The 27,595-nt window shown below is 31.4% G+C and overlaps 3 protein-coding genes and 1 pseudogene across 6 annotated transcripts in view; 2 read left to right on the top strand and 2 right to left on the bottom strand.

Moving 5' to 3' along the window:
* LOC107364744 (RNA binding protein fox-1 homolog 1-like) overlaps window positions 1-17,031 on the top strand; it is a 44,082-nt gene extending 27,051 nt beyond the window's left edge. Inside the window, exons 2-10 of one of the 2 annotated variants that reach the window (XM_089267164.1) lie at window positions 2,981-3,409; window positions 4,177-4,377; window positions 6,820-6,873; window positions 9,065-9,157; window positions 10,689-10,750; window positions 11,216-11,401; window positions 14,005-14,065; window positions 15,360-15,431; window positions 15,675-17,031. In XM_089267164.1, coding sequence (XP_089123290.1) covers window positions 2,981-3,409; window positions 4,177-4,377; window positions 6,820-6,873; window positions 9,065-9,157; window positions 10,689-10,750; window positions 11,216-11,401; window positions 14,005-14,065; window positions 15,360-15,431; window positions 15,675-15,719 — 1,203 coding nt within the window. In that variant the 3' untranslated portion in view covers window positions 15,720-17,031. Of the gene's footprint in view, window positions 1-2,980; window positions 3,410-4,176; window positions 4,378-6,819; window positions 6,874-9,064; window positions 9,158-10,688; window positions 10,751-11,215; window positions 11,402-14,001; window positions 14,066-15,359; window positions 15,432-15,674 lie in introns of both variants that reach the window. The other variant, XM_089267163.1, reaches the window with a different exon arrangement.
* Window positions 17,032-19,711: 2,680 nt separating this feature from the next.
* On the top strand, window positions 19,712-20,793 carry LOC149093999 (RNA binding protein fox-1 homolog 1-like pseudogene; annotated as a pseudogene). The gene has a single exon (XR_016198376.1). The product of XR_016198376.1 is annotated as an RNA binding protein fox-1 homolog 1-like pseudogene (transcript).
* Window positions 20,794-21,314: 521 nt separating this feature from the next.
* Window positions 21,315-23,419, bottom strand: LOC107364812 (uncharacterized). 2 transcript variants are annotated; one of them, XM_089267998.1, is made up of 2 exons: window positions 23,280-23,419; window positions 21,315-22,992 (listed from the first exon to the last, which is right to left on the bottom strand). In XM_089267998.1, the coding sequence occupies exon 2, from the start codon at window positions 22,952-22,954 to the stop codon at window positions 21,473-21,475; it is 1,482 nt and encodes a 493-aa protein (XP_089124124.1). In that variant the 5' UTR covers window positions 22,955-22,992; window positions 23,280-23,419; the 3' UTR covers window positions 21,315-21,472. The 2 variants fall into 2 exon arrangements, with proteins under 2 accessions (XP_089124124.1, XP_089124125.1); XM_089267999.1 differs by lacking the exon at window positions 23,280-23,419 and adding an exon at window positions 23,138-23,246.
* On the bottom strand, window positions 23,275-25,640 carry eIF2Bgamma (eukaryotic translation initiation factor 2B subunit gamma). The gene is made up of 7 exons (XM_015932265.3): window positions 25,418-25,640; window positions 25,044-25,219; window positions 24,814-24,976; window positions 24,640-24,748; window positions 24,485-24,574; window positions 23,741-24,420; window positions 23,275-23,540 (listed from the first exon to the last, which is right to left on the bottom strand). Exons 1-7 carry the CDS (start codon window positions 25,569-25,571, stop codon window positions 23,482-23,484), a joined length of 1,431 nt encoding a protein of 476 aa, XP_015787751.2. The 5' UTR covers window positions 25,572-25,640; the 3' UTR covers window positions 23,275-23,481.
* Window positions 25,641-27,595: the final 1,955 nt, after the last annotated feature.

Here is a 27,595-nt window from a genome sequence, read left to right as displayed (position 1 = left end):
TTTTTTGCTCAACTTTTTTTTCCTTATTACCATTTCACCTCCCTGTTGAATCAACTTGATGATCATGTATATTCAGTGGTACAATAATTTACAGCTCCATCAAAAGATATAATAAGAGGAAAAACAAAGTTGAATACATTTAAAGAGAAACCTTTATTTCGTTATTAAATACATTTCACATTTTTCATGGTATATCAATTCAGTGATTAGAGTTTATTCATTAGATTGGAATAAAGTTTAGTTAATAAAATGGTTGGAAAAACAAATGAGAAAAGAAAATCTCTTTTTTTCCTTTCATTTCCTGATTTCAACTTTTTTTTCTGGTAAACTCGACTTTTCTCATCTTTACCAAGTCTTTAAATGTATTACATTTTACTTGCAATGTTTCAGTCTTTCATTACTATTTATGATGTATTAATGCATTTGATTGACATGAACGCCTTTTTGGGTTTAAAGATTAAAGGGAACCCAAGAAATGCATGGAACAGTATTCATGAAACAAGATGACTGGTTATCAGTTGTGATGAGATGGTGAAAGTGAATGAACAAGAATAAGATGAATGTGTGTCGAACTGAGGCCAACATGGAGTTTGATGAATTATCCTTTTTTGCTTAACCTCATTTTGCATTGTTGTCACGTTAAAGTCACCAAGTATCTTTACCATGAAACTATCAGTTTAACGTTCAATAATTCAATATTAAATATTCAATTTTCATCGCCTTTTAATTGACTATTCAGTTGACTGAGTTGAAACAACTTTAATTGTGATTCTGTTGAATCGATTTTTTCTTTCATCTGAATTTCGATTTACAACTGAACGTTGGCACATTGATGGTAGATTGTGTGATTTGATGATTCATTTAATGATCAGTAAATCACGATTGGACAATTTTCATGGAACTACAATTTGTTGGAAAAGTGAAAAAAGCATTGAAAGTCTACTTGACCACATTGAGTACTTTACATTTCAAGGCAAATATTTACTCTTTTGTCTTGTTCAGTAATTCACCTGAGATTCATCCTTTTCCTCCTCTTATCTGCTTACCTTGTCATTTTTATACATTTTTATTCGCATCTTTATCAACCAATTCTGGGTTCACATGAAACTTACAACAATTATAATCACATCAATGGTAATAAGATTTCATTGTTTACCGTAAACCTTTCAAACTGTTTCACCACTTTTCCACAAAATCGCAAAATTTATCAAACTTTTTTCTCTGTTTACATAAATTTCACTCCCAGATCAACCCTTCCAACCAGATCAATCCCAGGTTAGATAACATGTATTGAAATGCTAAAGAAGATGAAAAAATTGTTTCTTTTTAATCTATTTTTGAATAAAACATCAAAACGAACTAAAATGTTTAATAAATAGCTTCTATTCAATATTCCGACATTTTTGGCTATAAAAATATTCTTGTAATCAAAATGTGAGTTTTGCCTTGAAGCTTCCAACAAAAGTCAATCTGACGAAACTTTCAGTCCAAATGTTCTGAATGCTGGAATGAAATTTTTTGCCTTTAAGTTCGCATTCATCTGATAAAAATTTATCTAAAATTGAAAAAAAGGTTCAAATCACTAAAGTAATAAAAAAATGTTCAATTTTCAATGTTCATGGAAATAGAGTTGCAAGAATGATTACATTCAGAACTTTTCATACTTTTCAGATATAAAAGGAATCTTTTCATATCAAAGAAGAAAAAGTTGAAATTATTGATTAGCGATTTCGATTCAATGTATTTTGGTTTCCTTTCAATTTAATGTCATACTTTCGATGGTCCAAAATTTCGACTTTTATTGATCACAAAAAATGACTTTTTTAAGGTAAAACATTTCTTTACATTTGGCTATCAGTTTGGTCAACAAATAATGAAACCAAATGAACCAAAATTTAACCAGTTTTAATCATTTTGCATTCGAAAAATAATTCCATGGAAAATGGTGAATCTCGAAGAGAAATTTTCAATTTCCATTTTCAAGTTTACAATGTTTTTGCGTAAAAATTGGTCCAATATTTTCTCGTTGAATTGGTTTAATTTGAAATTCAAATTTTACCTTTTTAACCATTCAATTGAAGATGAATTTTGACGGTGAAAATACCTTGTATCGGTTGTTGTTTATCATTTAATTGATCGTCAATAACTGTGATCAGGCAACAATTGAAAATCTATTTCTTGTTCAGTTATCATTTCCATTCTTCTCACAACAATAACTTGTTTTAGTTGAAAAAATATGCATCATTTTCATATTCCAATTGTTCATTGAAAATAAAATTTCATGTTTTTAAAGCTTGTTATTCTTCCTTTTACTTCTTCCAATCTCATTCAATCTTTTCCTTCTCATCCTATTTTGAATTTCAAATTAATCTGTTATTGAGTATTCAATGGACAGGGATAACATGAAAATTCCGAGTTTACTTTTAATGTTTTCTTTTTCCTTCTCTTTTCACATTAAATGTCATCTAATGTCTGGTTAGAGCCACAAAAAAGCATTAGTAAATGGTTAAACCATTAGAATCCACAACATTTTATAACATCAAGAATCCAAGTTCGAACTGATTATCTCGACAATTATTCTGCTCTTTGTTATTGTTGGGAAATCTTTCAAAATAAATATTGATATTTCACATAAGAAACTAAATAAAAGCATAAAAGTCGAGTGTGATTCAAGAATCGAGTACCGATAGTACTTTATTCAAGTTAACCAGGAATTTACCAAATTTTCTTCGTTGATCATTTCGAATTGTTAATGGCTTGATCTCATCTCATTGCTAAATTGTCCAGTTCAAGAAAGTCTGAACAGAAAAATTCTGTTCCAATCAAAGTCAATGGTTAGTCTTGAACTGGATAATTAAGTGGTTGGAGGTTGAAGAAGGTTTATTTGATTGGAAAAGCTTTTCATTTGTGTTTCTGTTTCTGTTGTAACTTCAATGTTCCTCCAAATGATCTAATTGTAATTTGTTTGACTCTACAACAGGCTCAACAATTGGTTAACCCAATGACAAGTATTTGCTCACCATATTCACAATTCACCTCACTGAGTCCATCGTCAACACCAAATGGTTCACACTGTGATCAAGCACCAATTGCCAATGACACAAATGTCAACTGTAATGGTTTAGTCAACGGACTGAATGGAACAAGCCTAGCCAATGGTCAACTTTTGGGACACACTGAAAGTTTACCCGATAAACCGAGAAGCTCAATCCTGTTAACCTCCAACTTTAATGGGCAACACTGCTCATCACCGCACTCAAGCAACCAGTCTAATCAATCAAACAAAAGCACCAGTCAAACGTTGACTCAAACCTCATCAACCAGTCCGTCAGTATCACTCGATAATCAACCCTGTGAACCAAGTTTCATGAATGGCCTTAGAAAGTCAAACGCAGTTGAACAACAAACGGTAAGCAAAAGTAAACTCTAGTTATTAACAGATTGTTTGCCCAGAGTAAATACATTGTTTAACCAGACCTAAAAATTAGGCAAACATGAATCCAATTTTGAGCTGAACAATTTTGAACAACCCAGAACAAACTAAAAGCCATTTTTTACCACAAAAATTTTCAATGAAAGTGAGAGTTTAAACAAATTATGAAGGACTTGGGTAAATAAAATAAAATGATGAAAAAAAAGAAAATGAAAAATGAAATAAATGAGGAAAAAATAACCAATAACGAGAAATGAAGAGCAGATTTTTCAACATGAACAATCAAGAATTTTAGTGATGAAGCGAAAAGCAAACGGTAAAGAATGAAATAAAGAACAAGTTGGATAAAATAAAATATAAAAAATGGAGAATTACATTACTCTTGATCTTCTAGTTCAACTGAGTATTTCATGAATCTCAAGATTCTTTTTGTGTTCAACCTTTCCCTTTCTCTACTTTTCTCTGTGTTTTATATCCATTCTTCATCTTCCCTGTTCTTTTCCCATTATCTTCTTCATCATCTTTACTCGAGTTGTACACTTTTCCTCCTTCTTCCATCAAAAGTTTTCTTCCTTTTCTCACTCACTTGTTTCCCTGTTCATCCATGAATGGCATCCAACTATGCACTTTAAGCTTTGATCTTGATCATTTGAATCTTTATTTCTCTCATTTTTATTATTGTTTCAAATCAAATCATTTTTCTTTTTCTTTTTTCTTTCCTGTCTCTCCTTGGCATTCAATAGCAAACTGATCCTGATGCTGATGAAGGTGTGAGGATAACTTTAACCGAATCAAATGGTACACGGAATGCCTTTGATGCCAACTGTGGAGGAATCCCGATCAACTGTGGTCTCACCTCTAATGGCATTAATCAACCCAAAAGGTTGCATGTTAGTAATATTCCGTTCAGATTTCGTGATCCAGATTTAAGGCAACTTTTTGGTGTAAGTTTCATTTATTTGACATTTTATTCCAACTTCAACTTTAATCTTGCTCAAGCTACAGGTTTTCAGCTTCGTTTATGATGGTTGACGTTATTCATCATGAATATTTAAATTTGACAGTAAATATTTGATTCAATTTCAATAGTCATTCATTTTGCATGATTCTTTAGATCATTAGTCTTGAGGACAGTAAACGATTGGGGAAGCCAAAAAGACTACTAAAGTTTTATGTTTTAAATCATCTTTTATTTCAAATCAAAAAGTACAAATTTTATGAGTCTTTTTATTTAAAAACTTTGACTGGTTCCAGTCCTGATAATGCTATATTTTATAGTCGCATTTTCCTAATTGTACAGAATTGAATATTGTTATCTTGTTCTTCTCTAAAAAACTGAGTATGTTATGGTTTCTGTAGCTTTATGTGTTTATTTTAGCCTTTTAGTACGACTCAAAAAACGAAGCAAATTATTCCTAACCCAATATTTTGTAGCCAACAAGCCTTGAGCAGCAAGTATCGTACATCTTCTCCGTCTCACAATACCTGAAAAGGAGGAAAGTCTCGATTCCACCAATTACGGTGATTTATCTGTCAGTCTGAATATTGGTAGTAATAGTAACAGTAACGTCATCACCATTAAAAGTTTGATGAGATTGTGTTACTTTTCATATGACCGAAAGTTACATCCTCTTAATAGTTCATGGCTGATATCAGAATCAAAGAATTACTCCATTCTGCAACCCCGACAAAGACCTTTATTCTGTTGAATCCTGCTTTTTATCGAACGATCCCCGAAATCAGTAATTTTAGAAGCTAAATTTTCATATAACAGTTACGAGGTGACAAATGGAATGCGTACTAGTTTGGATTTATAAATATAGATTGCGATCACATTTTTTGGCCTTACGGCTGGTTTTGCATCTTTTTCTGACCATTTTCATACCAAAATTTTAGAAAATAAAATTGAGATCAATGAAAAAAGACGTCCAGTTCCAATTGTCAGTTGCAGAATGTTCATGATGGCAGTAAACCATTTTAAATCAATCCTGGATTAGGCATTAATACCGATAAAAAATCATCTTATTCTCGAAATGATAAGTTTCACATCCAACAATTTTCCTGATTTCAAATTGATTCTATCGAAATTGATATTTTTAAAGATTTCGATATTTGTTTCCTTTACTTGCGCGTTGTATTGCTATACTTTTGGCTGATTCAGAATTATTTTTCACACAATTTTCTTTCGTCCATTGATTAACATTTCCTTGAACATTATCCATTATTATTGTTACTGTTGTTTGACTTTTCTTTGGATAACAATGTTGATATTGCTTGTTATTTACTTCACTTTGTGTCTAAAGCAACAAAGAAACATTTGGATGATGATTACCATGAAACAGAAGATTAGGAAAGAATAAGAAAGTGAAGAAATGATTCAGCCAAAATCGATGTTTCTATTCCGCTATTACAGGGTTCATCAGTGAGGTTGGAACAAGCAAAGTTCAAAATTTTTGATAAAAAAGCTCCAAACTTCGTTGCCAAGTTTCTTTTCAAACTCAATTTGACTCAAATTCCAGCAAATAAATAAAGTTAAAACTTGAAACTCAACATCAAGCTTTACTTTTTCATGAAAATAATATGATTTGTAGATGTACAGAACCATAATTTTGATTCATTTTAGTGTTTTTTGACCTCAAAAATCAGCTTGAACTGTTAACTTAATCGAGTTTGACCATCTACTGAGAAATGTTTTGCATTCTTTTTGTGTTGGAACATCGAGATTAACTAATAGTTGTGATGAAAAATTCAAATCCATTCCAGTTGACTGGCTTCTGATTATTTTTATTGCATTTGGTTGTTTAAATAACATTTACAAGATGATGTTAAATTGATTCACATTGAACTTGTTTTCCTTTCCTCTTCCATTCCATGAAATGTTTAACCAACTTATCATTTTGCTTCTACAATTTATATTATTACTTATCGATTGTTGAGAATAATTGTTTTATTCATTAGATTTTCCCTTCATCCATTTGATCAAAGTGAAGCTAAAAAATCTGGAAGCTAAACTTTGTTGTTACGCTAACTAAATATAATTAGTATGTTATTGGTTATCTTGATTGGTACAATCATTATCAATTTATGAGCCAAAAAAGGCTTCCATTTTGGGTGGAAAACCTTTTTCCTTTCAGGCTAAATAATCGGATAAACTGAAGTGAATAGTTTTAAACGAGAAAAGCAAAAGTCCAATCTTTTTCCTTCTTCCAAAACAAACATGAAAAGTTTTATTTTCATTTTCAAATTGAATTTCGATATTATCACAACTCAAGGGAGTTGAAATTTCGTCTCTTCAAGACTGATTATCAATTGAGCAGATTAATTCGTTGACTGTCCATTCGCGAGTTTTCATATTTCGACTAATTTATTCTTTTACTTTTTTACAGCAATTTGGACAGATAATTGATGTTGAGATTATCTTTAATGAAAGAGGATCAAAGGTGAGTAATCAAATATTCAATTACAAGTAATGCTTTTATTGTTCAGGGAAAATCCAATTATTCATTTAGTAATTGAACCCAAGAACACCCGAAAATCTGATCAACTAATGAAGCAATTTTTTGGATTACACTTTGTTCATTCTTGGTTCGATAAAAATTGTTGAAGATTTTTTTGGTGAAATGTTTTTAATTTTGGAACTTTTGGTGAGACAGAAAAGGATTTTTTAGAAACTTGAAGTTCTTCACATGAAAACAGATCTTTAGACGTTCACACCTTGCAGTTATTGAACATTGAATGATGACCTTTTTGATCTGTTTATGATTCACTCTATTCAGTGATCATTGAATAGCTGAATTGATGGTTTCCTTGAGAGAAGCAAAAATGCTTTCAACATTTCCATTGAATTGATATTCTGCGATTTCTTGGAAAATTTCACCTTCTTTTGAATCTTTGGCTTCATCTATTGAATAATGAAAGGTGTGAAACAAATGAAGTGATAAAATGAACTGAAATAAGTTTGAACTTTGTTCAATGGAAACCCTTCAAGAAATTAGGTAAACATTTGATGAAAGCAAGAAGTCCGAGTGAATCTGACAAAGTGAAATATCATTGAGTATCGCAATGAGAAGTGAGAAAATTCCGATTGAATGAGAAAATAAAGAAACGTCAAGAATGCACAAAAAATGGATCGAACTTGTAATTGAACAATTCATTTAGAGATCAGTCTGAATGAAGATGATTAAAGATGAACCCAATCTTTACCAGAGAGCAACTAATCAATCAATTTTTGGCCTTAATTGATTAATGAGAAAGCCTTTTCGATCTTGTATGAATCAATCAGATAAATCAATTAATAATCATCAACTGTATCTTTCAACTGAATGCATTATATCAAACTATTAAACATGTATGTTTACCTTTCAGGGTTAAAATTCCCAGTTGTGATGCTTTTCTCATGTCTGGCTATTCACCTAACTGGTTTATATTGAGATTCATCAAGAAATATTGAAATCCCATGATATTAGGGTTTCGTTAATTTACAAATAATGAAAGGGAAACAATAATTTTTTAATGAGCAAACAATCGATTTGATGAACGTAATTTGAACTTGGTTATTGAACATTCATTAACAATTATTGCACTTAAAAGGGGAAGACTTTGGGTTTTCAGGTTACTTGCAAGTTTCAAGTTGATAACTTCGAAAATTTCCAATTAAGATTTGACGAAATTTCTCGATGTTTTTAGCTGTAAACTTGATTCGTTTTTGCTTTTGGCACAAAGCATTGATTGAGTTTAGTGTGAAGCCTTGTGATTACAGTTAAGAGAACGAAGTTGGCTATTGATAGCTTATTCTAGGAGCTCATTTGGTAACCTACTAAATCGAAGGTCTACTGTTCAGAGTTGTATGGAATTCCAAGTCGAAATCAATTGTTCACTAAGAGTAAACAATAAGATTGAAAGGAACGCCATATGGTCTAAATTTTTAATCAAAAACACATTGGAACAAATTGAACGAGTTAGAAAAGAATAAGAAAAACTCCAAAAAAACTCCAAAAATAACTTGTTATTTTGTAGTTGTCTTACAGAACTTAGAAAACCCAATTTTTTATCTTTAACCAGTTTGGGTACTGATTTAACAAAGGAATCAAACATTGATTCCCTAACATTGGAGCAACCAAAATTAACCAGTTATTTATAATCGGGTTGATACCAAAAAGTAAAGTAACCTTTACTCTGGTTGATACCGGTCATGAAGTAACCGATCCAAAGAGTAAAGTAGAAGAGATTTGATAAATTTTTTATCTTAACTTTTTTCTTATCATTTTTAGTTTTTTTTTCAATTTTGCATTCTATTATACCAATTGTCGCCATCCGTTGAGTATAAAATACCTGGAACCAATCCATAGTACTTTTCCTTCCCCTTTAACCAGAAAACCGGTTACCAGCAAAGATTAAGGTCTGGTAACTTTAATCTTTGGTTACCAGTAATTACAACATCTTTAATTGACTAGCCAATTGCTTGACGAATCTAATAATTTTTGTGTAGACATGAGTTCGGTTCATTTGTGTTTCGTCAAAGCTTTCATCAATTTTAGACGAATGTTTCTTTAAAAGCTCAACATTGTTACCAATAAAGGTGACTCTAACCTGGTCTCAACCTTTTCATCAATTGATTCTTTGTCTTTACAGGGGTTTGGTTTTGTTACTTTTTCTGATTCCATGGATGCGGAAAGAGCACAGAATCAGCTTAATGGTTCCATCGTTGAAGGACGCAAGATTGAGGTAAATTTGCATTTCTATTTTTTACAACCCAACCCTTTCCAACATTCACTGGAAATTGTTCCTTTCCCATTTCAATGACATTATTGGAATGCATGATGATTGACCATAAAGCATGACTCAATTATTTGACTTTATCAAGAGCAGAGAACGAAAATTGGAAAAGGTTCAGCAAAACGGTTTACAGATTAGTTGATTGCATGGGATTGAATTCAAGCCATTTAAACGTTTGATTAATTTTTGATCTTAGGTTGAAATCGTACGCCTTTTAATCGCAGTGAAAATGCATTTTGTGTTGAATCTTGGCTCAATCAAATCTAAACGATATTCATCTCTTGATCACCTTTTTTCCTCTGTTTTCATGACAGTTTATCGAACCATTTTATCCTTGATCATTCTTTATTACCTTAATCTTTTCTCGTCCAATTCTTTCATTTCTTTTCCCTCCATTCACTGGTCAACTAATTGTATTAATGAATTCATTAAATAGTGACGATTGGTCAAAGTCTTGCTGCTTTCTATTGTTGGTCAGCATCCATGTTTAACCCATGAGAAGTGAGAGGCAAAAATGAACCAACAATAACAAGACTCATAATAGTAATAATAATAAGGGAAAGTAAAAATGTTATTGAATAAGTGAAATCATCAATTGACCAATTTATTGTCAACTTGGACCATTAAATGAGATCAGGATGTAACTTGTCTCGATTGAGTGTTAAACTAGATTCTGTGTTTTTCATGAGTTACACACTATTTAATCAGTTGTATCATTTTATCTGATTAGCCAGTAAATAGTGTAAACACAGTCAATATTGAGGACTTATCTTTAGTCAATAATGAAAACCAGTTAAAGAGTTGATCAAAGAACCAAAAAAATATCGAAAAAGCGATTCATAAACAATATTACAACTTGTCTCGACTGCAATAATTACTAATTAAACTGATCTTAACTATCTTAACACAGTCTAAGAGCAAATACAGTCACAGAACATTTCAGATGATCCAAGTTCAGAACAAGTTGAAAACCTTCAACTCATGTAGAAATTGATTCGCAGAACATTAACTTAAACTCGTAACTCGACTTTGAAGCTCATTTCCAGGTTAACCGAGAATTAAGAGAAACATTTTTCCCCCAAATTTTCTGACTGGGGATTTTCATCCTAATTTTCACCTCATTTCAGTTGAAGAAAATCATGAGATGAACTTTGAATCGTTTTCTAAGGTTATTCCATTTCTGCAAATGTTGATAGATTGTTCAGTTTCAAACATTTCTTTCACTTTAGGTTGAGTTGTAGTTTGATCATGAACCTTTGTGAGATGATTTAAAGATATAGATTTGAACAATTTTAATCGAAATTGTTGATCATGAAAAAGTAAATCAATCTTATCGTTTTGTTGAAAACCATTTTTAACCTCATCCTTGGCAGTTTCATTTTGTCTTTTCACTTAAACTTTATCTTAACCTTTCTTTCCTTTTTATGCAAACACTTTTTTGGTCGTAAATTGTTACATTTTTGACACTTTTCCTGATTAGGTAAATAACGCAACCGCACGAAATAACAGCAAGAAAAATGTTACACCTTTATTGAAAAATGGTAAGTTGCAAATGACTTGAATATTAGATGGACAAGATTAGACTGACCTGAGACGCGAGGAGAAGAAGAAGAAAAAAAAGAGTTGAAAATTGAATTGAAGAGTGAATTTTGTGAATCAAGTGTCAACATGATTTGTGATGTAAATATAATGACAAGGTTGTATGGAAGAGAGATGAAAGGCTAGAAATGAAAAAAAAGTCCAATCCATTAATCATGTTACTGTCGTATTCATGTAATCATCACCTATCACCTTAGATTAATTGCATGTTTGTTTTCATCTTTTCTTCTTATTTCTTCATTTCGCTTTGTTCGCACAATCATCTTGAAACGTTTTCTTGTGACTGACACACATTTACACATAAATACACACTAAATTGACACCAATTCACGTATGAACCATGTCTACATATTGATATAAATATATATCCATACAATTTAAATACTTTTCTGGTTCCACCAAAACTGGCTCTTCCTCAATTGTGTCACCAATTATCCCACTGGCTGACGAGCCAACATCGTCGGCCACAGCCTTAAGGGAAGTGACGCTATCAAGAGCACCGAGAACAGCACGAACCAGCTCTTTGGTAAATGCATTTGTTCGGCATCCGTCTCCGTTATCGGTGGCTACTAGTTCGCTGCATGGGTATGCTCCGTAAGTTTGAATCTCTTCTCTTCTTCAATCCTTTCTTTTCTCTGCTCAATTGAACAAATTTCAAACAATTTTTACGCTCATCAATGTTCATCTTCAACAGTCCAGTTGGTTCGAAAGGTTCATTGAAAAAAAAACTTTTGGAACGTCTTCGTCTTCGTTCGTTCAAGTAATCTTTGGAAGAGCAAATTTTGATCGAGAGAACTATGAAATTGTTCCATCATCGATAAACGACATTTCCTGGATTCGTATTTCAATCGAAGTTGAAAAGATTGAGTCTGAGTCCATGAACTTTGGTTTCATGAGGAGTGATTTTTTTGGCACTGAAAATGTTTGATGTAAAATTGGATTATTTTTGGGAATGTTTTTATTTGCTTTTCTTTGCCTTGAGTTTTGAATTTCAGGTTGAGTGTTTTTTCGTTATGAAAGAATGAGCTGAAGGGTTATTTGATGGAATTTTCGATTTAAATTGTTTTGATTAAAAATTTGCTCCTCCAAGTCTTGAACTTGAAGTATTGAACGAATGTTGAAATACTGAGATTGAATATTATTGATGAAAAGGATCCAATATTAATGGATTGTTGAATATGCGAACAGAAGAGCGTGAAAATTGATTGAAACTTTGCTCAATATTAATCAATCATTTGCTATTAACTTTTACATTTAAATGGATTTGTGGATAAACTTTTGTGTTACAACGAGACGACGTCTCAACCTGTCTACTGTTCAGTTTGACTAACAAGTTGTTCCCTGTGAGTTATTGCAGTTTCACCTGAAATACCTTTACCTTATTAATAGGTTCAATTGAAAAAAGTCAGTCTAACGAAATGAATATGCAAATGTGGAAAAGGCCAAAATTATTGAGAAGAAGAAATAAAAGGCAAACAGAAAAGCAAATCCGATTGATATTTGTATTTGCCTTTGAGTACCTTTTCATTGGTTTTGCAATTGATCAATAAACTTGAATAATATTGATAATATATGAGCATCCATGGTAGAGATGATAATGAAATATATTGATATTAATATTGATACAGAAAGTAGCTTATAAGCTCATCATGAACTTGAACAGTTTCTCATTAAAAGTGTTTCCCCTGAAAATCAAATATATTAATCAAAATACTGAGCTTTTGAAAAGTCAAAAGGCTGAGCCGAACAGAATCACGAGATATTCGCTTCATCGGCGATTCAACAGATGAAATCAAACAAAATAAATAATTCAGAAAAATGGTTAGACATTGAATTAGAGTCAATAAAGATTGCATTTTAAAAACAAAACAGATCAAAGAGATAATTCGAGAGCTTAGTCTAAAATGACATCCAACGAAGAAATATGTCCAAACCAGATCATTTTGAAAATAATTGTCTTATGCATTTTTTGTGCTGTTGCTACAAAAATCGAAAAATTCCAAGAATGTTTAGGCACCAATCTAAATTATTATTGTGTTTATCAAACGAAAAATCGAGCAGTCCATCATTGACAAAAATACTAAAACTCAGCTTTCCAAAATTCGTTTCAAAAGGATTCCAAGATTAGCTCAGTTGCATCTAATTTGCCTTTCAATAACGTTAGACGAACCAATACAGAATCCAGAGCAAAGCAGTGAATATGTGATTTCAGTATAAACTAACGATTCATGTAATTATTAGCAATAATTAGCCTTTAATAATCATCTGTTATGATATATTCACAGTTTTTCCAATATCTGACTAATTTTTCAACCTTCAAGTTTCTTGTTTTAGTGAATATCGCCCGATCCGTAACTCAGATCAAAAATGTTTTCATAAATAGCATAAAAAATACATAATAAAAATTAATTTAAAAATGATCTGAAAACAGGCAAATTTTGAAATGATCCTTTGCGATTCTTTTCGTTACTTTTCTTAGTCTTAAATATCTTCTCAGAACTAAGTCCAATAATCAAAATAGAAACATAATTTGAGTCAAAAGTAGTTTATTTGCTGAAAAATGAGCTTAGTAAAGCAACTGAACATATCGAAATGAATAAATATGAATAAAATACAAATGGTTTGAAAACATCCCAAGGTAACTGAAGGTGAAAATGAGTCTGGACAAGTTACCATTAGTAATTAAATTAGTGTGAATTAGAAGCTTGTTGATTGTTGTGCAAAGACCAGATAATTTGATCCTTTAAGATTTAAAGAGATGAACAGAGGTAAATAGGCAAGGAAAGGGTCAATTGATTGTCTACAAGAGTAAGTAATGGGAAAAGTAAGTGCAATTATAACCACCATCTTTGATGTAGATGAGTGTTTATTCACAGGGGATGAGTTAGTTTCTATTATCATTAATGAATATTGTTGGTAAAGAGAAACATTAGAATCTAGAGTTGCACTTTTTACCAACGAATCTAGATTATTATCATTATTAACGTCCAGCAAGACTGAACAAATGTGTTCCAACAAGTGGACATTAATCCCAATGGACCATCCATTTGAGTCAATTGATAGCATTTACTGTTAAATACATTAAAATAATTTCTCGTTGAGACACGTGAAGCAAAAAAAACACAGAAAACAATTCAAGCATTAATTCACTTTTTCTTTCATTTTCCGTTCTCTTGGCGATTCCTTCCGAAAAGTAGTCCTGTTTATCAAGATCCTTTCATGGGCTTTCCTCATGGCCATGATAGATATCAAATACCGGTAAGTGGTTAAATAGGAAGGGAGATGAAACCAGAGATGAGAGAAAGTGTTGTAAATATTCAAAGATGAAAATCCCGCTTTTCCTCAATAGTCTGTTAGATTTGCAGAATTGCTGAAAACTGTTTAGTTTGCAGAGAAAATGTTATCTGATATCGAGATAGATGAGCATTTGGCATTCAAAAATGAACTTACTTGAGTAAGTTTGATTCGTTAATTGGGTTCAGTGTGATCGATAGACTTGAGGTTGTTTAGTTTGAGTTGGTGTTTGGTCGAGTTATTTCAATTGAAACTGTTTTTCAGCCATTCATTTCAATCTATCTCATTAAATTTTATTCCCAACAAGTTTCATGAGTGGAATTTTGAGTGTTGCAGAAATGTAATTTTAAAATTTAATGAAGAAAACATATTTTCTCTGAAACATTATCTCACGATTGTCAGGATAATTTAAGAATAGCTCAAGTATGAAAGAGGATATTGTGCTGATTGGTAACAGCAATCATTACATTTCGAGTTAATCAGTTGGATGAATTTCAATCGATTCCTCAAATTTCAGTTATTTTTTATTAGCTGATTGAATGTTTAATGTAAAATGAGTTAAATTTGACGTAAAATAGATTTGAAAGAGACTTCATTAGAAATTTAAAGAAAATCAAGGAGCTAAATGATAGGTTTCATAATGAATAAGAATCATTCATGGAGAAATATAAGTCAATGAGTTATCTTTTGTGTAGAAATATTATGTAAGGCTTTTGAAAACCCAATTAAATTCAGAACAATTTCAACTTGAAGACTTCAATTCGTTAGTTTCAGATGTCATTTTTTTCGTTTCATTCGGCATTCCTCTTTAGTTTCAAGTGTAAAATTCAAGAATATTTTCCTGTAAATGATAATTGAAAAAAGAAAATCGGTTTTCCTTTTCTCCATTTTTCCATGTCAATGCTTCAAAAATTGAGGTTTCCGTATTTTGAGATAGAATGTTGAAAAGTTCAGATTCACCTGATTATTTAGGCACTTAAAATGAAGAGAAAATTAAGCAAATCATTAGGTGCACAGGTTATTCAAATTTTAATTAAAGCTGATCTGATTTAAAGTACAATGTAAATCAACGATAAATTTTCCTCTATTATATTGTACAAGTTTTGCCATCTTTTGGATAATTTGAAAACTAAATCTGGTTTATTAATGTATGATCTCATCGGGTGAAGTGACATTGAAAATAATGCGTGATTATGTGCTTTTCCGTTGAATTTGTTGTTTGTTATAAAAGTTTCTAATTTTTTTCAATTTTGTAAAGCTTTTCAGTCCAATAGTTTCTTATCCGGAAGCCTACATCAGCCATGGAATAGGTCCAGTTACTAATTATGGGGTAAGTTCAAGTGAATCATTTAGAATACCATTTTGAGGGAAACTTGACCGAATGTGCATTCCAGGATTTTATTAAAATTGACAACATTTCTAATGTTCCTATTTTATACTTTAAATGTACAATGAACTATCAAATCGGCCAAAAATGGTTTTCCACTCAACTCAATAATTAGAAATTTTGTTGCATTCGCTTTATAATTGTAAAGATACCATCTCATTAAGCAATTCTATGTTTCATTTTCAGGCATCGCTTTTTCGTGGGGCATACAACCGCTATGCACCTTATTAGCCATGATGATGAATTGATGAGTTATTTATGGTAAAACGAGTTCATCATTTGTCTGCAGCTGGTGAATACATCACTGAAGTGCCGACAACAACGCGGAGTTGAGCTTGAGACCGAATAAAGTACAAGATCTGGATAAAAAGATGAAATCTTGGGGAGATCATATTAATATAACTTTGAACATTGATGGAAAGAAGAAATAAATCGAATAGAAGACGAATAGATTGCAGCTCGTGTTAATCAGAAAACTTTCATAGAACATCACACATTAATAAAACTGATACCATTATACGAAAAAAACCTCGTGCAAATGGGTACCAATCTTTCAAACCAAGTTGAAGCGATGGTTTTGCCAACGATACCAGATAATTCTTGTTATTCAATGATCAGAAAAGTGAATTATTAACCCAAGAAGCTGCTCGCCAGAAATACATTGAGGAAACTGGTAGAAGGAAAATCAGGACCTGGAAATCAAAATATCAATGATTGAAAAAGAGTATTCTATTTGGAAACAAAGTGAAAAAGAACAAGGTGATGAAAACGATGATAATGAAGAAGAGAAGGAATTGGAACAAGAGATTTGCGAATTGAAAAATAAAATCAATCTGCTTAAAGAGGGATCTAAAGGTATTGGCGAATCGACTGTTAGCTTTCAATAATCGATGAAGCCATCAAATTCAGTTGAAATGGCCCCTCCACAGCCATCTACTCCAGCTGTTGTTCAACCAGTGGTTAGCTCTCAAGATAAACCTTCATGTTCGAGTCAATCATCTAATCGTAAATACTTCAAAAATACTTCATGAAAATGAAAGATGAACAAGGCTCTCGGAGTTTCTAAGCGCTCGTAAACGTAAAAACACAAAGATGTGATAAATAATCACCATAATTAAAATTAAATGGTTAAAATCAATGAAAAATTTTGTTTTCATAATGATTTGATTCAATTTTATTCTAAAAATTTCATTTTTGTACTCCTATCACTCGTATTCATTGCCACAAGAAAATAAATTCATTTTTAGAAAATTTTAAAAGAATTAATATTCAATAATCAGATAAAGCTGGGCCATCATTATTTGGTGAAAATAAAGTCCGAAAAACCTCTGGAGGAAACCGCGAATGTTTCACAACAGTTTTCATCATTTGCTATTGAATACAATTCATCAATTATAGCGAGTGATTCTTCCTTTAAATCGTTTCTTTAATTGTTAAATAATCTTTTCAGCTGAATTTGATTCTCAAAATTTACAGATTGTCTTCTAGTCAATAAAAATGATTGGATAGATTTATGAAATAAAGACAGTTTTTTAATCGTTAATTAGAATTGAATTTGTTCATTACTATAAATACATTTTGCAGAAAATTAAAAATTGGATGGAAGTCAACGATCAGATGGAAGTCAGTCCATCATTGGAGGCTACCACTACCTCCTATGGAAGAAACTGCAACTGTTTCACCGACAATTCTCATCATTTTGTACTTGAATACAATTTACCATCAATGCCAAGTGTTTTTGTTATCGCTTGTTTCTTTACTTGCTAAGCAAATTTTTCAGGTAAATGTTATTTTCATAATTTGCTGGATATCTTTTATCGAATTAAATAAATGGATGAATTTATGAATTGAAGAGAGTTTTTAAGTCATCAATTAGAATTTGATTTTTATCTCAATACAGTCGAGTCCCTGAAATTGTCCATCAGTTGTTTGAGGCCGAATGAGGCGCGACATTCAAAAGACACCAATAAAAATTACTAATCAAAACACAATTCAATTCATAATTATGGTTTTTTTTATTTATAAGAGATGGTGCTGATATCGAATGGACAGTTTTAGGAACCGACAATTTCAGGGACTCGACTGTAACTGTTGACACTATTTATATTAATCGAGGCTTTTTTAATACTTTTCAAACTTACTTTTTTCCTCTTTATTGTACACCACTCTAATCTAGTCAGATTGAACTTTCCGAATAGCTAAGTTCCAGGATCGATGGACGATTTGATTGCAACCAAAGTCAGTCTCCAAAAAGACAAGTAATAAGATGACGATTGAAGCAAATTGAAGGTTTACTCTTTATAATATGGCGAATACTGATTTAATAGTCAACATTGAGAACTAATTAATGTCTATCAAAATTATCGTCATCATTACTAAATGAATCTAAATAATTGATACTGGAAATGATCAAAGCAATAGTTAACAGGCTTCTCTAATAATATCATAATACCGAAGGGTGTATTAGAGTTTCGCCACTAGCTGGGCAATGAAGAAGAGCAAGAAAAATTTCACTGTTTGTGTGAACTATTGGCATCTAGCTAAGGCTGGTTTAGGAGATTTTGTCGGAATATCTATCGGGAGGCTCCGATTCCATTAATCACAATAAGAAAATTGATGCATTTTAGAAAAAATTAAAAGAACTTATATTCAGCAATCAGATAAACACGAACCATCATTTATTTGGTATTCCCCAATCGATACCTCTGGAGGAAACCGCGAATGTTTCACAGAAGTTTTCATCATTTGCTTTTGAATACAATTCACCAGTTTTTAGCGAGTGATTCTTCTTTTAAATGTTTTTTCTAACTGTTGAATAATCTTTTCAGCTGCATTTTATTTCTTAAATTTACTGTTTATCGCCTGGTCAAAAGCAAAAATATGATAGATTTATGAAATAGAGACAATTTTTTAATTATTAATTAGAATTGACCTAGTTCATCGCCATAAGAAAATAAATACTTTTTTTAGAAAAATTTAAAGATTTGATATTCATTAATCAGTTTGAAGTCAGCCCATCATTGGTAACAGCACTTAGCCTCTGTAGGAAACCGGCGGGGATTTCTCTGACAAATTCTCATCATTTTGAAGTTGAATACAATTCACAATTTGTAACATATGATTCAACTTATAAGTTGTTACTTTGCTTGATAAGTAAATTTTTCAGGTAAGTGATATTTTCGTAAATTGCTTGATAGCTATTTATTAATAAAAATAATTGAATAGATATATAAAGTGGTGACAATTTTTTGGTCATTAATTAACATTTGATTTTTACACCAAATAATCGTGAATATAAATAACGATAATTGATATCGTGGTTTTTTAAAAAAGATGGCATAATGTACATGGTTTTTCATGAGAAAAGGTGGACTGGTATTTTCACCTGAGTTATAAATATTTAGTTAAATGAAGATATTTGATAAATAAATTGATCTTAAGTTTAAAAAGAAAAAGAAAATTGAAAATAGACGTTAGAAGTTAATTATAAACCTCGAACTGATGAGTTGGTATCTGTTATGGAGAATCTGTCAAAAATGGCTGAATATTCTTTTGGTTTCTTTGCTTGACCTTTAACAGTCGCGTCATTGACTTCTATTTTTCGTCCTTCCACTGTAATACCATCTAACTCCTTTTTGGCTCTCATGGCATCATCAGAATGGGCAAATGTAAGAAAACCAAATCCTTTTGAACCTCTTTCATTGAAAATAATTTCAACATCTAAAATGGGTCCATAAGCACCAAAAAGTTTCCTTAAATCAGGTTCTCTGAATCTAAAAGGAATATTGCTTACATGGATTCGTTTTGGTGATCTATCATCTCCACTTGAACTGCAACCACCAATACTTTCACAAGAAGAAATTGAAGATCTTTCAAGAGATTTATGAACAACTAAATCTTGAATTAATCCTTCGACTGGAGGCAAACATGGAATTTCACAAAATTTCATAATTTCATAATTAAGATGATACCATTCGATTAACCATTTATGTTGCATTTCTTCACGTTTCTCAACTGGAGAAGGATAAAACTTTTTGTTAGAAGAAGACATTTTTATAAAAGAAAAGATGAATTTGAGAGAAAATAAAAACAATATCAAAGTGAAAGGTAAAAGAAAAATAAAATAGAGATAAGAAAAAGACAAAGAATAAATTTAAACGGTTAAGGAATAACGTCTTAAGTGGCGCTACTTTGTCTGTGAACTCTTTTTTATTTATAATTGTCTCTTTACAGCAAATGTAAGTAAAAAGTAAGTAAATGTATCAAAGTTAAAAAACATAACAGTTACTGGTTAAAAGACTTGATAGCGCCACTCAAGACCGTTGGAATAAATTGAAACTTACATCAGTTTGACCAACGACTCATATCTTTCAAAACCGTTAAAAAGTCTCTTTTGTCTCTTCTTATCTATTTTTATTCTTTTTAATGTCTTCTTCTAACAAAAAGTTTTATCCATCTCCAGTTGAAAAACGTGAAGAAATGCAACATAAATGGTTAATCGAATGGTATCATCTTAATTATGAAATTATGAAATTTTGTGAAATTCCATGTTTGCCTCCAGTGGAAGGATTAATTCAAGATTTAGTTGTTCATAAATCTCTTGAAAGATCTTCCATTTCTTCTTGTGAAAGTATTGGTGGTTGCAGTTCAAGTGGAGATGATAGATCACCAAAACGAATTCATGTAAGCAATATTCCTTTTAGATTCAGAGAACCTGATTTAAGGAAACTTTTTGGTGCTTATGGACCCATTTTAGATGTTGAAATTATTTTCAATGAAAGAGGTTCAAAAGGATTTGGTTTTCTCACATTTGCCCATTCTGATGATGCCATGAGAGCCAAAAAGGAGTTAGATGGTATTACAGTGGAAGGACGAAAAATAGAAGTCAATGACGCGACTGTTAAAGGTCAAGCAAAGAAACCAAAAGAATATTCAGCCATTTTTGACAGATTCTCCATAACAGATACCAACTCATCAGTTCGAGGTTTATAATTAACTTCTAACGTCTATTTTCAAATTTCTTTTTCTTTTTTAAACTTAAAATCAATTTATTTATCAAATATCATCCATTTAACTAAATATTTATAACTCAGGTAAAAATACCAGTCTACCTTTTCTTATGAAAAACCATGTACATTTTGCCATCTTTTTAAAAAAACCACGATATCAATTATCGTTATTTATATCCACGATTATTTGGTGTAAAAATCAAATGTTAATTAATGACCCAAAAATTGTCACCACTTTATAAATCTATTCAATTATTTTTATGAATAAATAGCTATCAAGCAATTTACGAAAATAACATTTACCTGAAAAATTTACTTAGCAAGTAAAGAAACAACTTATAGCAAGAGTCACATGGTAAGAATAGTGAATTGTATTCAACTTCTAAATGATGAGAGTCTGTCGATGAAACATTCGCGGTTTCCGCCAGAGGATTCTACCAATGATGGGTTGACTGCCTACTGATTAATGAATATCAATTCTTTGAATTTTGCTCAAAAAATGTATTTTTTCTCTTATGGCAATGAACAAGTCCATTTCTAATTAACGATCAAAAAATTGTCTTTATCTCATAAATCTATCCTATTTTTTGCATTATTTAGAAGATTATCAGCAAATTCAAGAAATCAAATTCAGCTGAAAAGATTATGTAACAATCAAAGAAGTTATTTAAAGCAAGAATCATTTCTATAACTGGTGAATTGTATTCAAGAGCAAATGATGAAAACTGTTGTGAAACATCGCGGTTTCCTCCAGAGGTTTTACGGCATTTACCAAATAATGATGGTGCTGATTTATCTGATTATTGAATATCAATTCTTTTAAAATTTTCTGAAAAGCATTTATTTTATTATGGAAATGAATGTCATTGATAGATAGTACAAAAATGAAAATTTTAGAATCAAATTGGATCAAATTATCAAGAAAACAAAAATTATTACCGTGATTTTAGTTATTTAATTTTATTATTATGGTAATTATTTAGCAAATTTTGGGTTGGGTTTACGTTTATATGCGCGCTTAGAAACTCTGAGAGGATCTTGAGAGCCTCGTTCATCTTTCATATTCATGATCATATCCAATGGGTCATCAAGAAGCTCATAGCTAGCAGGTTGAATTGTTTTGAAGCATTTACGATTAGATGATTGACTCGAACATGAAGGTTTATCTTGAGAGCAACTAACCACTGGTTGAACAACAGCTGGAGTAGATGGCTGTGGAGGGGCCATTTCAACTGAATTTGATTGCTCTATGACTTTTACTTGTTCTGATTGAGAGCTAACAGTCGATTCACCAATACTTTTAGATCCCTCTTTAAGCAGATTGATTTTATTTTTCAATTCGCAAATCTCTTGCTCCAATTCCTTCTCTTCTTCATCATCATCATTTTCATCACCTTGTTCTTTTTCACTTTGTTTCCAAATAGAATACTCTTTTTCAATCATTGATATTTTGATTTCCAGGTCTTGATTTTCCTTCTCTAGACGCACCGATTCTTCCATAGTTGCAGATAAATTCATACCAGTTTCCTCAATGTATTTCTGGCGAGCAGCTTCTTGGGCTAATAATTCACTTTTCTGATCATTGAATAACAAGAGTCTGGTATCGTTGGCAAGATCCATCGCTTCAACTTGGTTGGAAAGATTGGTATCCAATTCTAAGAGGTTTGCTCTCTCTTCAGTTTTCTCCAAAATAATAGTCTCAAGTTCTGTAAGACGTTTTTGATTAGCATCGATTTCAATTTGTTTGGCTTCCATAAATGAATATTTTTGTTCAATGTCTTTAAACTTATCCATTTGTTTAGCTATGGTTTCATTTATTCCCTCTTCTTGTTTTTTGGCTACAAGCAAACCATCGTTCAAACTCTTCTTCAATTCATTGTTACTTTTCAACAGAGATTGTTTCTCAGATTCCAGTCGGTGTAATTTGCTGGATACATCTTGCAGCAAAGCTTCTCTTTTCCGAATCTGTATTGAGCTTAAAAAACTAAAATCTTCAGCTTCTTTACAACGCTTCTTTTTTTCGATGATTCTTTTTTCAATCTCTTCAATATCTGTCTTTTTTCTTTCAATATCCAACTTTATTTGATCTTCCCAGGACAACATCTTTTTTTTCAGAGTTTTTATTATAACATGTCTCGAGGTCAACTCTTTTGTTGACTTGTTGTCTGTAATGTATTCACAAATTGCAGTCAGGAAACGATGAACTCGCTTTAGTCTATGTATCTCATGAATTAATCTTTCCAGCTGGGCTTTTACTGAATTGAATAAATCATAGGATACGCCATCAGCAGATTTCTCAATATCAGCAACAATTTTTTCTATCTCCTCTAATTTGACAGCAATTTTGTTGAAATCAGAATCAGATTTTTGTTTAACAGCTTCCAGGTTTTGGCGATTAGCTTCCAATCGACTAATAATAGGAGCTAAACAGACGTTTTGCCTCTCAATTAATTCCATAGTCGAGATTTCTTGAAACACTGAATATTAATAAACAACTGAAGATGATCACAAAAAAATAAAATTAAACTAAACGAGTGAGAAAATTCAAACAGAAACAAAAATTAATTAAGCTTTTCACTTGGAAAGAGAAAAGTTCGAAAATAAGAAGATTGTGAGGCGCCAAGTTTAAAAATTACCAACCTGCTTAAGATGATATTGTTTTTGATATTTATGCATATCATAAATTAAAATTAATTTCTAGTCATAATTTCTTTCGATTACAATATATTTTCTAAGTTAATCGCTACTGAGTAAAATAATTTTGACAAAAAAAACAATTTACCAGTAAATGAAAATGGTTTAATTTACAGCTTGTAGCTTGTTTTCACATGACCATCCTGTTGATGTAAAAATTGAGAGTAACATTGAATTATATTCTGCCAAACGGTTTATTTTTAAAAAATTATAGATTTTCAAATCTTATGCACACATCTGAATGAAGTAAGGGCAAATTAAATTTTAAATTAATTGATCGTTTCACTGGGCTACAAATCATCCGAGGCATCAACAAAAGTTGGCGGTATAACTTCATTGGAAAATTGACCTGGAAAGGAAGAAATGAAGATTAGTAAAGTTGCCACAAGACTGATAAATGGTTGCTAATAGTAATTCTATTAGAGAACTTAAGAGGATGCAAAATTGAAGCAAGCTTGAAATTCGCTCTAATCAACTTGAAAAGCATGCTAATGATTGTCATCTCTTTAAAAGTACAAAATTTTACTGAAAAAGTGCATTTATTCGTACCGTAGGTGGCTATCTTGTGATTAGCAGCAACAATGCAATCTTTGATTTCCGCAGATGAACAGATAACAGCATTGTTACAAATTATGCTTCCTTGAATATTACAACCGGCTTCAACAGTAACATGATTCATTATTACACAATTAGCAATTTTAGCCTTTTCACCGATTAAACAATGGTCACCAATACATGATCTTTTAATCGAAGTCTTATCCCCGATTCTACTCGAAGGTGAAACAAGACAATCTGCTCCAATTTGCACTTTAACTGGAGGTCCTACATTCGGGGTAGTTGGTGTGGAAGGAACAGAAGTTTTATCCTTTACAGGCAAATTCGGGAAAATTGCTCGAAGACGCTTGTTAGCTTCAAAGTAGCCGGTAACAGTATTGGCTCTGAGACTTATTCCGTCTCTTTGAATTACGGCATAACACTTGACAGCGCTATCAGGATAAACTTTCTTCTTCTCTTTAGTATCTGGGTTTACGGTAACATGAGAGAGATTGAAGTTGTCTAAATTTTCAATGGCTTTATAAATCTCATCTTCTTCGACGTAATCCAATAAATCAACTTTATATTTATTTTCAACTTCCGAATCATACGTTGTTTTATGTTGAATAACGTTGCTTTTGAATTGTTCTCGAACAAGTCTCGGTATTAAATTGGCCTTAATTGATTTAAATTTTCTGAAATATAGAAAAAATAAAAAATTAATATCAGTTATTGAGTTTTTATTTCATTTGTTGTTACCTTTTTTCTGCCAAATAATCTAAAACCCATTTCTTGATTATGTAAATATGAGTGTCAAGAAAGTTGTTGTGTATAATGAACTGCGGACATCTGGAAGATAATTTAAATTAGCATTCAATAAAAAAACTTTACATATTAGTGTGAGTATTAGTTACCTCTTCAACATTGAAATGCTGAACGGAATGTCCTCGTCAAAAACCAATTCCGAATTGAAGAAAACTAGTCTATCGTTATTTTGATAATCAATCCCAATCAGATCTTTCTCTGTGAAACGAATAAAAAATCATTATAATCATGAAACAAATACTCGAAAAAATGAGTCCATTTACCCAATACTGGTTTTCCTTTTTTTCCCGGTGTCGATCCATCAGAAATAATATTAGATGAAGATAAAAGACAAGTGATAGCAGCATCACGAATATGATATGAACTAACCAGCTGGTATAGTGGATAATTAGTCAAGGTATCACAGCTGATGACAAGGAAATCACTCTAAGAAATTAAAAATCTAAATTAATCATAACAGAATCAAGTGGTTGTAATCAACAAAAAGACTAACCGAAATTTGTTTTTGTTCATGCATTAATCTTAATGTATCAGCAGTTCCATAATCTTCATCTTTGTTAGGCAGAAGAAACCAGCCGATTCTATTTGTCATTGTTCGTGTATCAAAATGATTGTAAATGGCTTCACTAACAGCTTCTTTTTGGCCCTCATTGATTACAATTGTCACCACTGTATATGAAAAGGAACAGAGAATTAGTAAATCATTTCCAACTTAAAAAAAGACTTGGTTCAATAGTATGTAGCTAGTGGTTTGGTTCAATTCCGATATGCCGGTCAAATCCACAAAGAGGGGAATCTATTTCAATAAAAACTGATTGTCTAGGCTCATCGAAATCAAACCAAATTACGGGTTAATGAACAACTCACCAGAAAACTTGCACGACTCTAAAGCATGTAATGGGTAATAGATCATTGGGCGATTACCAATAGGTAAAAGACATTTAGGTTGTGATGATACCAACTCAGGTATCCTTGATCCTCGTCCAGCAGCTAAGACGATGGCTTGAATACCAAAAGACATGATTGCAGAAATTAATTAAACTTTAATATGAAGAAAGCAAAATAAACCAAACAGATGTGAAACACAACACAAAAAATTAAACCTGTCTTTAGGATAGAAAGCGCGGTTAAATTGAATTCAAAGATTGTATAGTTTTTGATCTATGCGTCCTCTAAGCATTCATGTTTGTTTATCGTTCAGTCAATGTTCAAGTTGATTGAAATTGATCGAAATCTGTCAAATTAACAAATTTATCAGCTTATTAGAAGTCAGATTTTTAATCATTAGTCAAAATTTTGACTGATTAATAGATAGTATCGAGTCTTGATTCGGATTGTGTAAATGCAAAGCTCTGAGCTGAAAAATTGTACCAAAATATTTCTTTAAATGCAGAAACACTTCAAATTAGGTTTATTTTGATATGAATCGGACAATTAATTTTTTTATATTTCTCATTTAAATTGTTAAATCTAAAAAAATTCAAGTAGTACTGGTATCCAAAAGAGAGACTCGGATCTATGGACAACTTGTTTCAGGTTGACTTTCAAACACATGTTTTGAAAATGTAAACACTGCATTTTGATGTAAACTGCATAGTCTTCATTTAATAATTAAGCCTATTATCCAATTTTGTTTGTCTATTCATTACCGTCGTTGTGTTAACTTACAAATGTTCATCATGTCACATCGTCGACAAGTCTTGTCTCTATATAAAGAGCTGCTAAATCTATCCAAAACATGGACACCAATCAGTGTTGAAGAAACTCAAGCTCAACGTGAATACATCAGAGATGAAACTCGAAATTTATTTCGTGCTAATAAGAATTTGAGCGATGATAATTTAATAAAGGAAAAAATTGAATCAACTAAAAAACGAATCGAAATCGCCAAACATTATGGTGTAGCCTATGAAAGACAAGCCTATTATCCAACCGGCTATAACATTAAAACAGGAAAAATTCTTCCCAGATAAGTCTTACTTATCGATTTATCAATGTTTTCTTCCTTTCTAAAAATTTTCTTAAATCTAGTTCCTTTAAAAACTCTAGTTGGATATTACAAGGCATTTTGATGTAGAACGATAAAAGCCAATACAACCAAATCAACTAATTTCAGCTTGGACAACAATTCTAATGAAGCTTCAGACTGGATATTTTCAAGCAGACTGTCAAATATTTATCTACGGAATAGTTTCTTGGTTCTCAGTTTCATCCTATTCAACCAGGCTCTAAGCTGCTGAGAATACTGCCGATTTTGTCTGTTAGATGGAAATTTTATCATTTTATCAAGACTTGTGATTAAATATCGGAAAGCTCATCTGATGAAACCAGTCTATTTCAATGGTTGAAACAAAATGGTTATATTTGACTTTGTCAACGCAATTTAGCTTAAAGAATCAAACTCTTTAAACAATATTTATATAAACTTGTTAATGTTATTTATCTTTATTAAATAATTTGAATTCACTAACAATTTCGATCGATTTTGATATGAATATTCAATCTCTATCGGTTAATTTGTCCCTTCCTTTCGTGTTCAAAATCAACCCTCCAATCAATTTATGATTAGCATATTCTATCAATGTTACGGTCTGGGTAATATAAACCCATTACTTAATATGACTGGTTAAAACATTGTAAAAATATGTTCCATTATATTCAACATTCACTTAATCTCTTAATACTCTGAAAGTTCAATGCTAACAACTAACAGTTAACAGTGGTAACGAACAGACTAGATTAAAAAATCAATATCGATCAATTTTATTAATTTGATTAATGCTTGGGAAATTCAGATAAAGTAAAATCAAAATTGCAAATTAAAATTTGGTTTTTACGATTCAGAAGTTGCCATCCATCCAAGAACCTAAGGTTAATCAAGAAACAAATTTAATTAGAATTGTTTTCAATAATAATCATTCAACAGCAAACAATTCTAATTATCAACAATTACAATTGCTATAATTCATTTTAAAACACTGATTTGAGTGAAATTAACAATCAATCATAAAATTGATACGATCAATCGTGACAACAGCTATTTGG

This window comes from Tetranychus urticae, chromosome 2 (genome assembly GCF_039701765.1).
Source record: "Tetranychus urticae isolate SD_2017Ah chromosome 2, NJAU_TeUrti_SD_1.0, whole genome shotgun sequence".
Classification (NCBI taxonomy): Eukaryota; Metazoa; Arthropoda; class Arachnida; order Trombidiformes; family Tetranychidae; genus Tetranychus; species Tetranychus urticae.
Note: the sequence above shows the minus strand (reverse complement) of the source record. Positions and strands in the feature narration are given on the sequence as shown.